The sequence below is a fragment of the Staurois parvus genome, unplaced genomic scaffold (assembly GCF_062004578.1).
Source record: "Staurois parvus isolate SC_StPar_1 unplaced genomic scaffold, SC_StPar_1.0 ptg000155l, whole genome shotgun sequence".
NCBI classification, from domain to species: domain Eukaryota; kingdom Metazoa; phylum Chordata; class Amphibia; order Anura; family Ranidae; genus Staurois; species Staurois parvus.
Genome location: NW_028317951.1, coordinates 28,910,472 through 28,924,445, shown reverse-complemented (window position 1 = coordinate 28,924,445; position 13,974 = coordinate 28,910,472). Strand labels below are relative to the sequence as shown.

Below are 13,974 nucleotides of genomic sequence, written 5' to 3'. Positions count from 1 at the left end.
TGCATACAGTTTTGTATCAGTATTCAACAAAGATATAGGTCTGTAGCTGGTACATTGAGACCAATATTTCCCCTCCTTGGGTATTACTGTGATATATGCCTGTAACGATTCCTCCCTCATCTTTGTCTCCTCTCCCAGTGCGTTCATGTAAATACACAGTTTGGGTACTAGATGCTCTTTAAACATCTTATAGTATCCCACAGTAAATCCATCAGGTCCGGGTCTCTTTCCTACAGCTATACCCTTTAATGCTAAATTGACTTCTTCTATTTATATTAAGATGTCTAGAGCTGTTAATCTGGCTTTGTCCAGTCTAGGTAAACCAGCCTCGTTCAGACAAGTCTGCCTCTTCTTCCTCCTCTCATCTTCTTATTCCTTCTGGTTCTTACCTTCTGCTCCATATAGACCACTATAATATCTCTGGAATGTGTTAGCGATGTCGGTGGTTGAATAAACCATTTAACCTTTTTCATTTTTTATTTTATCTATAAAGTTCCTTGATTTCTTTTCCTTCAACTTCTTCATTAGGTATTTACCTAATTTATTCCCCCACCGTTATCTTTCCTTCAAAACCCCATAAAATATCTTCCTTGTTTCTTGTACCATAAAATCTTTTAACTCCTCTCTTTTTAATATTATCTCTTGTTGTAACTCTGTGTTTATTTTCTTTTTTTGTAATTGTTCCAGCTGATATAGCTCTTCCGTTAATATCCTAATTCTTTGTACCCATTTTTTTTCTTTATCTCTGCCCTTAATGCATTCAGTATACCCCTAATATAGCCTTTATGTGCTTCCCATACCATGGTCATAGAAATCTCCTTGAATTAATTTAACTTAAAATATTGATCTATTTCCTGCTTTACTCTTGTTTCCACTTCCGGGTTCTGTAAAATGGTCTTGTTTAAAAAACAAGAAACCAAGAAGGCGCTTCTAAGTGCAGTAAATCCAGAACTTTTAATAAAGGAACTTACAAGAGTGCTAAAATAACAGGCTCATCAGATGCGCGTCTTTGCAGGACTCTTCTTACTGTGTGTCAGCCCACTGTGCCATCCAGCAGCTGAAGGGGGAGCATAGGATGTGAATCCAAGATGGCCATCACTCTTCCAGGAATGCTGGAAATCCATCTGGGTTCAGCCTCTCCCAACTGTGGGGACAGCCAAAATATGTGTTTGGTTAAATAGTATAAAAACGTCTAAACCTATGCACCAAAGCAGAATTAGTCATATTCCACAAAATGCATTAACCACAAAGCTACCTGTACTTCTTTGAATGTTGCAGCTTCCAAAGAGCAATATTCAGGACAATGTATTGTATAGCACATCTTCCAGAGCACACTGCTTAATGACTTGTAATGCACAGCTTATAGAGTGGTATAGTCAGCAGTATGCCTGAGGTATGCACAGTACAGAGTGACCAGTGTAGTGTCACCTTCCATAGGTGGTCTGCAGTGCAGAGTCTGAATTGATGGTCTCAGGCTTGTGTCAATGTGTAAATACAGCATGATTTTGACATCAGTTAGACATGCTTCAAAGATAATTCAGAATTCTTTACCGGCACAGTTGACTTTCTTTTAACCTGCATTTGTATCCTTTAAACATGTATAGGGAGAGAAGCAGTTCTAAAATAAAGTAATGCCCATCAACACAGACCCTTAAATTGGTGGCCAGTGTAGTTCTCCCATACATTGAAAATAAGTGAAGAAGCACACTCGTAGATTGTCACTGTCATGTCTCCTTACATTTGTGTCCAGTGTAGTGCTGCCTTACATTGAAAATCATTTAAGCACACCCATAGATTAATTGTCACTCTCATGTCCCCTTACATTGATGGCCAGTGAAGAAAGCTCCCTTATATTCGTGGTCAGTGTAATGCTCTTTTTCATTGGTGGGCTTCTCCATTAGGCTACTTTCAAACTGAGGAGTTTTTAAGTGTTTTTGCGTTAAAAAAAGCACCTGAAAAGCTCAAGAAAAACGCTTCCCTATGTATTTAAATGTATATCTATGTATGTTTTCACACTGAGGCGTTGTGCTTGCGGTACGGTGTAAAAACTCCTGCTTGCAGCATCTTTGGGGCATGTTTGATGAGTTAAAAAAATGCCCCAAAAATGCCTCTTCCCATTGAAATCAATGGAAAACGCCTGAAAAGCGCCTCAGAAACACCTGAAAAGCACCTCAAAAACATCTCTGAGAAGCGTTCTTGGTGCAGTTTTTAAGTCACATGCTCAGAAAGCATGGCAAAAGTGCGATAAAAATGCCTATGCGTTTTTGCTGTGTTTTTACAGCGGATCAGTATGAAAGTAGCCTTGGGAACATGTTGTTAGTGCAAAAACACATTAAAGCACTGAGTGAGGGCATGACACCAATCAGGCTGCACCAAGTACATCCAGATACAAGTGAGACTTGTGTGGTCTCAGATTGCCTATGTAAACATATCCAGACTCACTTATGAATGTTGTAGCTGCTTGTTTTACCCAATTTTGAAAAGGCAAGTAAACCTAAACAAGAGCGGTAATTATATGCAAGCAAATAACATTTGCAGCTATTTTATGTGGCAATTTCATGAAGCTGGGATTCGTTATCTGCAGAATATCCAGGCTCACAAGGTTTGGCGCTCTTTGCTGAATGCCATATGGAAAACCCACAGCCGTCACTCACAGGTATTAGGCAGCGCAATCAAATATATGCTTAATAGCTTAGAACACTTCATCATGTAGCTAGTTAGCCAAGCGATTCAGTATTTCTAAGGTTGCAATGATTCCCCATTTTTCTGTGCAAGAAGTTAATATAAAGGCAGGGACAGCTGGGCTGATTTACTAAAGGAATATTACCTCAAAACATTGTTTGAATCTTTAAAGTTTGTGAATATTTTACTTACAGTTATCCAATCATGCAAATTCCTGTTTAAGTAAATACTACTACAGTTTATTGAGTGAAGAGTTTCAATTAGTATTTAGATAAAATGGTACATGGGTTAATGTTCATATCTGAATTCCCATATTAGGAATCTTTATATCATATAGTTCATGTGAATAAAATCTCTAAAAAAGTTATCCTACATGTAACAGTCCCTACTACAGAACAGTATATACATTTGATATGTATTGAATGTATGTACAGTGCCTTGAAAAAGTATTCATACCCCTTGACATTTTCCACATTTTGTCATGTTACAACCAAAAACTTATTTTATTGGGATTTTATGTGATAGATCAACACAAGTGGCACATAATTGTGAAGCGGAAGGAAAATGATGAATGGTTATCAAAATTTTTTACAAATAAATATTTGAAAAGTGTGGCATACATTTTTATTCAGCCCCCTTAACTCTAATACCCCTAACTAAAATCTAGTGGAATCAATTGCCTTCAGAAGTCATCTAATTAATAAACAGAGTCTACCTGTATATAATTTAATCTCAGTATAAACACAGCTGTTCTGTGAAGTCCTCAGAGATTTGTTAAAGAACATTAGTGAACAAACAGCATTTTGAAGGCCAAGGAACATACCAGACAGGTCAGGGATAAAGTTGTGGATAATTTTAAGCAGGGTTAGGTTATAAAAAATATCCCAAGCTTTGAACATCTCACGGAGCACTGTTCAATCCATCGTCCGAAAATTGAAAACGTATGGCACAACTGAAAACCTACCAAGATATTGCTGTCCACCTAAACTCACAGGCCGGGCAAGGAGAGCATTATTAGAGAGACAGCCAAGAGGCCTTTGGTAACTCTGGAGGAGCTGCAGAGATCCACAGCTCAGGTGGGAGAATCTGTCCACAGGATGACTATTAGTCCTGCACTCCACAAATCTGGCCTTTATGGAAGAGTGGCAAGAAGAAAGCCATTGTTGAAAGAAAGACATAAGAAGTCCCATTTTCAGTTTGTGAGAAGCCATGTGGGGGACACAGCAAACATGTGGAAGAAGGTGCTCTGGTCAGATGGGACCAAAAGAGAACTTTTTGGCCTAAAAGCAAAACGCTATGTGTGGCGGAAAAATAACACTGCACATCACCCTGAGAACACCATCCCCACCGTGAGACATGGTGGTGGCAGCATCATGTTGTGGGGATGCTTTTCTTCAGCAGGGACAAGGAAGCTGGTCATAGTTGATGGGAAGATGGATGGAGCCAAATATAGGGCAATCTTAGAAGAAAACCTGTTAGAGTCTGCAAAAGACTTGAGACTAGGGTGGAGATTTACCTTCCAGCAGGACAACTACCCTAAACATACAGCCAGAGCTACAATGGAATGGTTTAGATCAAAGCAAATTCTTGTGTTAGAATGGCCCAGTCAAGGTCCAGACCTAAATTCAATTGAGAATCTGTGGCAAGACTTGAAAATTGCTGTTCACAGACTCTCTCCATCCAGTCTGACAGAGCTTGAGATAATTTGCAAAAAAGAATGCACATCTAGAGAGTTTCACTCTCTAGATGTGCAAAGCTGATAAACATACCCAAAAAGACCTGCAGCTGTAATTGCAACAAAAGGTGTTTCTGCAAAGTATTGACTCAGAGGGACAGAATACAAATGCACCCCACAATTTTCACATATTTATTTGTAAAATATTTTGAAAACCATTTATTATTTTCTTTCCACTTCACAATTATTTGCCGCTTTGTGTTGGTCTATCACAATCTGTTGGATTTTTAGACACATATAATACTTCTTCTAGTGTCTTGAGGTGATTATGAATGAAAGAGCCATTGAAATAAAAAGTGAAGTGTGATTTTATTCTATCACACAATGGTGTAAAATAGACAATGTAAAGCGTATTATGAACAGTTCCAGGTAGATAAAACTACTGTAAAAATGACAAGCAAAAGTTTAAAACAAAGTCACCATTATCTGTCATGGCTGTTCTGTCCTTCATGTGATCTTGTCTTGTCCAACACAGAGTCCGAGAAAGAAGACGGAAGTGACGTTAATGATGATCTCTTGTCTTGCAGCACCTGTTCCAGCATCTCAGAAAGTTCTTATGAACAGCCATGTGTGTGTGTGTTATGTATGAAAGAGTGTCGTGTAGCGTGTGAGTGAGAGTCTCCTTGTCCGATGTCTCATGGTCTTTTATGAGGCAAATGTACGTCATAGTTAGTGATCTTAATACCTTCTATGGAAATTATTACTGCTTAGCAAAGCCATTTCATATAAGGAAGGGATGCTATACATATGATGTTTGATGGACAGGAACATATGTATGCTGATGTAAATAATATTATAAGCTAATGACGTAACCCTCAGCTATATATTTAAAGAATATTATAGCTTAAGAACATATCAATGTATAATCACTAAACTATATATGTATCAGTGTTAGAAACGTATACTAAATACACACAGATACTATTAAAATACATAATGTAATGAGTCCTCCTAATAACCTTGACATAACTACCAGATACTTTATGCCTAAATATAGTATACTCAACCTTCAGCTGGTATATACTATCTCAGCTTAACTTGTATATCTTTTGGTCTCAGCTATAATTGAAGAATAGTAAATACTACCATTTGTCAAAGACCATTCACACATATTAATATTAATTATGACTAATCATAAAAACCAAATATTTTGCAAGCTTGCCATCAATATAAGTGCCGAATCATAATTTAGATTTAACACAATCCCAATAAAATACATTTAAATTTTTTGGTTGTAACATGACAAAATGTGGAAAATTTCAAGGGGTATGAAAACGTTTCAAGGCACTGTATGTACTGTATGTATTAATGTACATTAATATCGGAACTTATTCACTAAGGCATATAACATTTGACTGGCAACTCACAAACTGTGGCTGCAATAGGGGGAATTCAATAGAGCATTTTCACCACTTTTATAGAAGTATGAGCCTTTAAAGTTCCTGTGCCAGATTCAAAAATCCCTGCTGCCAGTTTCAGTAGCTTTACCAAACTGTGTGACAGATTCAGATTCTTCTTAATAGTGCCACAGTTGCACCAAATTAAAAAAATAATTATCCACAGTTCGTAGATAAGAAAACTAGAGGTAATAAAGACCAACTGTAAGTTGGCATTTTGGAACACTGTTTATTACTGGAGAGGGCTTGGGGAAACTGAAGGATCTGGAGGGATCTGTATGGGGCTGGGGGGTACTGCAAGGAACTGGGGAGCAGGGGGGTGGGGAGAAGAGCAGTCTAACAGAGGACATCTGTTTCCAATGTGCAGAGAGTAATGAATCCTGCAGGTTAGCCTTATGGTATCCAGGACAATCAATAACCCTGGACTCAGGGGCACCACCAATGGCAATGGCACCCTAGACCACCTCCTAAGTGGCCTGGTGACAAATTTGGCCCTTTTGGGTGCTATGGGCAGTGGGCACTGAAGTTTGCAATTAGCACTTTATATTATGCATTGTATTATTAAATACATGTTCTAGTTTTAACATTAATAGTTTGATAGTATACGTGTTTTATTGCATGCAGCAGTTTCTAAAGATAACTGATTACTTTTATATTATTCTTAAAGTGTCATTAAACCAAGACTATGAAAAACTCTTACTACAAGCTATATAACAGGGTGTGCATACTCACAAAGCCACTAAAGCATTCATTATGTGTAGCGTGAAATATACCTAGTTGATCCTGCCTTCAGCTGTCCCTCCCATATTCTCTGTGTCCCCAATGGAGGCTGAGATTGTGTGGACCAGCTGGTGTCCTCTACTGAGCATGCTCAAATTTCTGTTCCCTCCTAAGCTCTTCATTTCCTCCTTTTTCTTATCTTTGCAGCCCAGTGATTATAGAGTCACATATGTGGGCATATACTCAGTGGTAAATGACACTCCCGTCCCTCATCCCCCTTGCCCTGTTTTGCTAAACACTATTGGGGCAGGATATAGTATGCTTGATGATTAAATTCACTAAGAAACTCACAAAAAAGTTTAGTTTTAACCACATTCTCCCCAAGGGCGTCCATGAATGTCCTGTTTCAGTGGTTATACCGGGGTGATGCCTACAGATACAGGTATCATCCCGGTATCAAATTTGCAGCCAGTGATGCTCTTTTAGGCAGAAGTGATTAAAGTGGCTGAACTTCTGTGGGCAGTGGAAGGCGGTCCCCCACTCCTCCCGCCGCCACCTTTCCAGGGTTCTGCCAATCGTGGAGCCTTGGATAGCTGCGACCAGTGGCAATGGTGGCACTACATAGGGAGAGAGGAGCTGACATTGTTTCTCCCTCTCTGTGACCTGGAAACCAGAATCGATGAGGATTTTGTCACTTCTGGTTTCAGCCAGGAAAGCAACCGATTAGACCGGGGTCTAATAATCTCTCCATAAAGAGGACCTGTCACGGTCCATGCTATTACAAGGAATGTTGTTCATACCTTGTGATAGTAATAAAGTTAATTTTAAAAAAATAAACAGAGTAAAAACAAGTTTTAGAGGAAAAAAAAAAAAAATGAAAGCGCCCTTTCCCCCAGTGCTTACACATAAATGCAAACCCCTACGTAAATCCTGCACACATATGTGAGCGAGGATCACACCACACTTGTGAGGTATCATCGCGAACGTCAGAGTAAGAGCAATAATTCTAGCACTAAGCCTGTGTAATTCTGAACTGTTAACCTGTAAAGGAGTTTAAAGCATTGCCTATGGAGAATTTTAAGTACCGTAGTTTGGCACCATTCCACAGGCGTACACAACTTTAAAGCATGACATGTTAGGTATCTATTTACTTGTCATAACATTATCTTTTATATTTTGCAAAAAAATTGGATATTATAATGTGTTTGTGTGCAATAACATTCATTAAAGTGTATTTTTTCCTAAAATATTGAGTTTGAAAAACCTCTGCGCAAATACCATGTGACATAAAATATCATTTTATTCTATAGGGCCTCTGCTAAAATACATATATATATATATATATGTGTATGTGTGTGTGTGTGTGTGTGTGTGTATAATGTTTGGGGGTTCTATGTAATTTTCTAGCAAAAAAAGGTAGATTTTAACGTGTGTAAGAAGGGAAGTGGTTAATATAAATCAGTATCAGGGGCGGACTGACCATTTGGAAACTCGGGCAATGCCCGAGGGCCCAGGATCAGTAGGGGGCCCCATGAGATGCCCCTGGTACCTTTTTCTTAGGCTTTTTTGAGCTTGGGCAAGGACACAGGGGTCCCATGATCCCCTATTGCCCGGGGACCCCATGAGTTGTCAGTCCGCCCCTGATCAGTATTAAATATATCAAGTGTAATTGGTAATACCTGTAAAGTAAAAAATAGCTTTGAATGCAGGCGGCACCTAAACAAAGTGAAAGCTAGTGCCAATCATCTCTAACTCTGTCTACACCATATTAATGCACAAAAATACACATTTGACATTCAATAAAGATTTATAGGGTACTGCAAAACGGTTTATGGATAATTATAATTTACTTGGAATTGCTCTTGTGAAACTGGATTTTTTTAGTCATGTGACTGGCACAGCACCAATCAGGGCTGTGCAGATACAGACTCATCCTGTAAAGAGCATACATCAGCAAAGTAATAGAAGCCCCTCTCAAAGATCTTTGCCTGCAGATTCCAAAGAACAGGAAAGATCATGTGACCACACAACAGCACCGCAGGAATAAGGTACTTAGAGGATTTAAATAAATAAATACATACAGTGGCATGATATACATGATTTATGTGAAGCCATAAAACCATCTCTTCAGTCATCTTCATAATCTGCTTGCATAGGTTTACCTGACGCTTTCAGTGAGCTAGAACCATTGACATCAGTGGGATCACCAGTATGCAGTGCAGGCACCAGTAGCAAAGAGTGAAAGAGGTTGTTAAGACTTGTCATTTACAGAGAGAATTATAATTTTCTCATTCTGATCCTCACTGCCCTCTACTCATGAAGCAATTATTCATTTTACTTTGGATTTTCTTTGTTTCTGGGAATGCCATCACATTAAAGATGTATCATGTACTGTATGTCCCAAGTTTGTCATCTGTAATTTTCTCTTGTCTGAAATGTACTGTATGTATCTAATTCATTGATAGGTTAACCTGACATGTGTCCATGTATTTGTTGTGTTCCACTGCATTTAAATGTAATAATTACTAACAATGTGGTATTTAATGGTCTGCTATTACAGATTATTATGTTAAACTCTGTTTCGGATCTCCTTGGATACATTGACAAAAGCCAGTTAACTAATGAGTTGGGAGGCAGTCTGGAGTACAGCCATAGTCAATGGATACAACACAGAACAGTGAGTAGCTAAAATTTGCAACCTGACACTTTTCAAGAGTTTTAAAGGCAATATGTTCATTAAAAAATATGAATGACTCTACAGATAGAAATGGATTTCTTCATAAATTGCAGAGATTTGCTATGACAGGTACAGATATTAATTTTTGAGCATTTGATATTGACATTGGGCATAAAGCAATAAATAATTATAGCCTTAATTATGTAATTAGTTACAAGCCTTTACTGCTGCAGTGTGATCATCAGGGACAGATTTTGATATAGATACATAAGCCAGGGACTAGAGTGGCAGGCCTGGAAGAGTGGTGCACAACCACCAGGGTTGGGACAAGGGGGGGGCAGGAGGGGTGACTGCCCTGGGCACTGAGGTATCATTTGATCATTTGAGGTGGGGGTACTGCATGGAGAGTGCCTACCTACAAGCTGGCAGGAGTACTGGAAGAGGGGGAATTTTTGTATGGGGAGAATTTCGGCTTGCAAAGAAAATTTATGCTTACAGATTAGTGCCCAAATTTTTGGTAGAGGAGGGAGAGATGTTTGCTGACACATATTGCCCCAACATTTTGGGGAGGGGGAGGGGCATTTCACATCTTTGCCCTGGGAGCTAGATGACCTTGTCCCAGCACTGACAGTCACGGACACTTGATGTTTCTGACTGTCAGTAACACATTTCTGTGTATAATAAAATGTAAAATATCACCGTGGTCTGTACCCCTGAAAGTGTACAAGTGGTGTAGGATGATAGTTTTCCTACCATTCTAGTCTTATAGATATAGATCAAGTCTTATAGAAATGATAATGCCATCCAACCACATCAAGAAGAACATACTAGATGTTGCCAAGGCACTTTTACCCTTCATTAGGCATCAGTTAGGCAGAAAAAACCATCATCTATGTTGTATATAATGAAAAACCATCACAACTGCACTGAGGGGATGACTGTCTGACAGTTGATGATGAAGAGTGGGACACAGACATATAGAAACACCCAGGTTACACCAAGCTTAAGAAGCTCACTAGAGCTATAGGTTTTCATTAAATCTTTATTCCATTTACATTTGTGTAATTTGCCCTATAGGCTTTTCTTTATGTGAGTTGTTAATCAAACCTAAGCTGCAGAAGTTAATTTAAACAATGTTCTGCAGTTAATGTCTCTGTCCAAGCTTATTTACTGCTAGAATATGTATGTCCATCCGGCTTTTTCAATAGTGATACTGTTCAAACTGTAGTAACCCAGAGGAGGAAGATTTCAGTTTTTGGTAGACCCAGTGTTATGGGTTTCCTTTTTGAACATCATCCTTCCTTTCTTGCACTGCTTTATTGATTAATAATGTATACCATTGCTTTGGATTTTGTGCTTTGATGACTTTTTACACTGGTAGAGCAACTGGCTTAGAACCATTATTGAGCCAATAATACAGGGGCATATCTGGGACTGTGATTCAAGAATAAATGTTTCTTTTCTTTGAAATATTAGCAAAGTCCTAGTAATAACATGATGATGATATATGGAAGGTAGAAAAGACATGGCAGTTTGCTATTTGCCATATTGTACTGTACTGAGCTATTTCTATATATTATTATTATACAGGATTTATATAGCAACAGTTTATGCAGCGCTTTACGACATAAGGGCACACAGTACAATTACAATACAATTTAATACAGCAGGAATCAGAGGGCCCTGCTCATTAGAGCTTAAAAGATAATTAGAAGATGCCTTGTGAAGCCGTGATTAACTTTTTACAACGGTCAGGAGTTTAGCTACATCGTGGCCTTTATATAAACCCCAGTGTTCTTTTTAGCAGTGGATTCAGTGAGCCGCGAAGTAGTAAGCAATAACCTACACAAAATGAATGAGGTTCTGTGAAAGGAAAATACTGCGTGAATGTAACAAGCTTACCACTTCAATTATATGAAGGGTTTACTGTAGAAATAAATGAAAGCAACATCTGTGTCCTTTCCAAGTAAGTTTTTCACATACACTTTATGATCTATTTTTCCCCATAACAGGCTATTGAGAGCTTTGCTCAAGTTGTGAAGACTACAGCTCAGAGTTTGCAGACATTTGGCACAAGCCTGGCAGAAACGGAACTCCCTAATGATGTCATCTGCACCGAGGAGCTACTCTTGTCACATACAGAGCGCCAAACCAAGCTGAAAGTAGGTGCTATATATACCTCACTGAGTTTAATTAATAATATAATATCTATACATAGAAAATCTGATTCATACTTTCATATATGGAAACAAACATCCTAAAACATAGAGGACCTAAATATTTTATTCTTTAAAAGGTTTCTATTAATAAATCCAAATGCTAGCCTCAATAGTTTGGCTAGTACAATCCTGTCTTTTTTGCCCATTGGTGTGTTCAAACCATATGGATCAGATGGGGACTGCTACAACATATGAATGGCTATTTGTGTAGTTACATTGACCTTCAGTCCAGGACAGCTTACCAATTGTAATTGTTTGATCTGTCAACTCTGTCAAAATTTACCAATAAATATGTATCAATTAACCCTATCCTATAATTATTATGTTTAGATAATGTTTATATGTCAAGGCGTGGTGCCACAATACAGTGTAATTGATGATCTCAGTGAAAATCTTACTCTTCCATAACAGCACATACAGCCTAAAGGCATCTCCCAAGCATGTAATTTATGTTTTCTCCCATGTCTCCTTTGACGGTTCATAAAAAAGAGGGCCTTTATATTTTTTGTATTGGTACATGTCCCCTATGATATTGCCATGCTCACCAAGCCTTTGCTTGACAACCCCTTTTTTATTAACCTTAAAAACTAATTTTGCAAGATTTATCCCCATAGACTTCAATTGGGCTTGGGTTTTAGGTTTGTATTTTTCAAACCTTACGACCCGTGAACCAAAACCACACATTCGTTCATACCTATCTACATCTCTAATTACTAAAAGTAAAGATAAATTACATGTATGGGGAAAACTTGAACTATTTGTAGCAGGCAGAATCAATTTAATTGGGTTGAGTTTACTTCCTATATGCTGACCTATTACAAAGCACATGCCCACACAGGTTCCTAATGTCCTTTTAAAAGAGCTAAACTTTGTGTTAATCCATTATATACAGTATTAGGAAAGAAGTGCCCCAAATGAAAACACTCGAAAAGCTAAAATAAGTCTTTATCTTTGATATGAGACTGGACAGCTGAGTTACATGGCTGGATGGATTTCAGAAAGTTCACAAACTCTTAATCCTTCCATCTGTCATTTTTTGACCATCAATTCCATTGATGGTATTGTTCAAGACATCTAGGCTGGAAGAAATGCATAAACAATTCTAAATCCATAAACGTACAGTCTTGGCATGGTGGACTATTAAAGAGGAGCTTTAGTCAGCTCTGCAAAAATTAAAAGTCATCTGCTACAAAAACTATAGCTGCTGACTTTTAATAAACAGACTCTCACCTGTTCAAGGATCCAGCACCGTCCTCAGTTGGGCCAGTTCTTCACCGGTCTTCAGATCCCTTGCATTGGCATGTTAACTGTAGGCAGCAGGTTGTGGCTCCTTGTGGCCTCACAGCTGGATTCCTACTGTGCATGCGTTAGCAGCTCTTTGTGAATGGCCTGTAGCCTCCTGGGACCTGTGATGTGTCCCAGAAAGTTGTGGGTGGGTGGGGGGAGAACGTCCTGTGGTTCTGCCATGGTGATCTAACTGTAAGTGGGTTGGGTATTTGCCAAAACAAGGTACCCACCTCCCCCCAAAACAAATTTATTCCAAATGTGTCAGTGGAGGGGGGAGGAGGTGAGAGAGCAGAACTTCCACCTTTCAGTGAAAGTTCTGCTTTAAGGGAATTGTGCACTTCAAGAACTTTGCCCACAATGTCTCACACAGTGATACTGGAATGATAAAGCAATAAGGCCTTATCTGACTATGCACTAATAAAGTATTATGTATGAGACCTTTGAGTAGGTACTAGGAAGTTTCAGTCTACTATATATTTTATTCTATAGATTAATGTATCTTTAAATGCCCAATTTAAATATTAGGAACAAGTTATCTTTGGCTTAGATTGGACGGTCATTGTGGTTTAATCTCTAGATTATATTTAAATCTTTTGGGGGTTTATGGGGAAAGCAACTCTCAAATGGGACAAATAGTTCTTCAAATATGTTATTTTCCCAAGCAGTAAACAAAGGTGCTTAGCACCAACTTGTTTACCAAATTTGCCCTACTCCTAGTCGCTTGCATATGGGTATGCCCCTTTATATGTGTTTTCTGGCATAATGTAATATGCTTCTCTTTTGAATGCCTACATCAGTGTTTCTCAACCTTTTGTTTTCAATCAAAGACCCCTTTACCATTATGCACTATCTCGAGGCACCCCATTCAAAAATTTAAAAAACAAAACTAAAAGTTTTATGTATTGCAGCAACATCCACAGAAGTATGATGCCCAATGTTAGAGGTGATTAATTCTTTTAAAGTAAATACACATATGCACACTGGTACTGACTAGTCCTCCAGTTTCTCTTCTCCATCAGTTTCTCTCTCATTCATCTAATGTGACCCCAGTGCTGATGGAGGGCGGCAGGAGAGAGGCAAACAAGGATGCTGTGCGGGTGCCCGATGTCCTCTTTATCAACCAATGACATCATTGGTTGTTAGGACGCCAGTGGCTGGAAGGTTGTAATAGTGCACAATGAAAACCTGTAGCTTTGTATAACTAAAAGGCAGTCTTGATGCACCCACTGGCTTGTATACAATTTTTGGGCAACTTCT

General features: G+C 38.6%; 1 protein-coding gene across 7 annotated transcripts in view; it reads left to right on the top strand.

Annotated features, from left to right (window-relative positions):
- The window catches only part of MCF2L2 (MCF.2 cell line derived transforming sequence-like 2), a 371,113-nt gene that overhangs the window by 101,401 nt on the left and 255,738 nt on the right, over positions 1-13,974 (top strand). For all 7 annotated transcript variants that reach the window (XM_089675584.1, XM_089675583.1, XM_089675586.1 and 4 more), the window contains exons 6-7: positions 9,095-9,211; positions 11,224-11,373. In XM_089675584.1, coding sequence (XP_089531710.1) covers positions 9,095-9,211; positions 11,224-11,373 — 267 coding nt within the window. The remainder of the gene's footprint in view (positions 1-9,094; positions 9,212-11,223; positions 11,374-13,974) is intronic.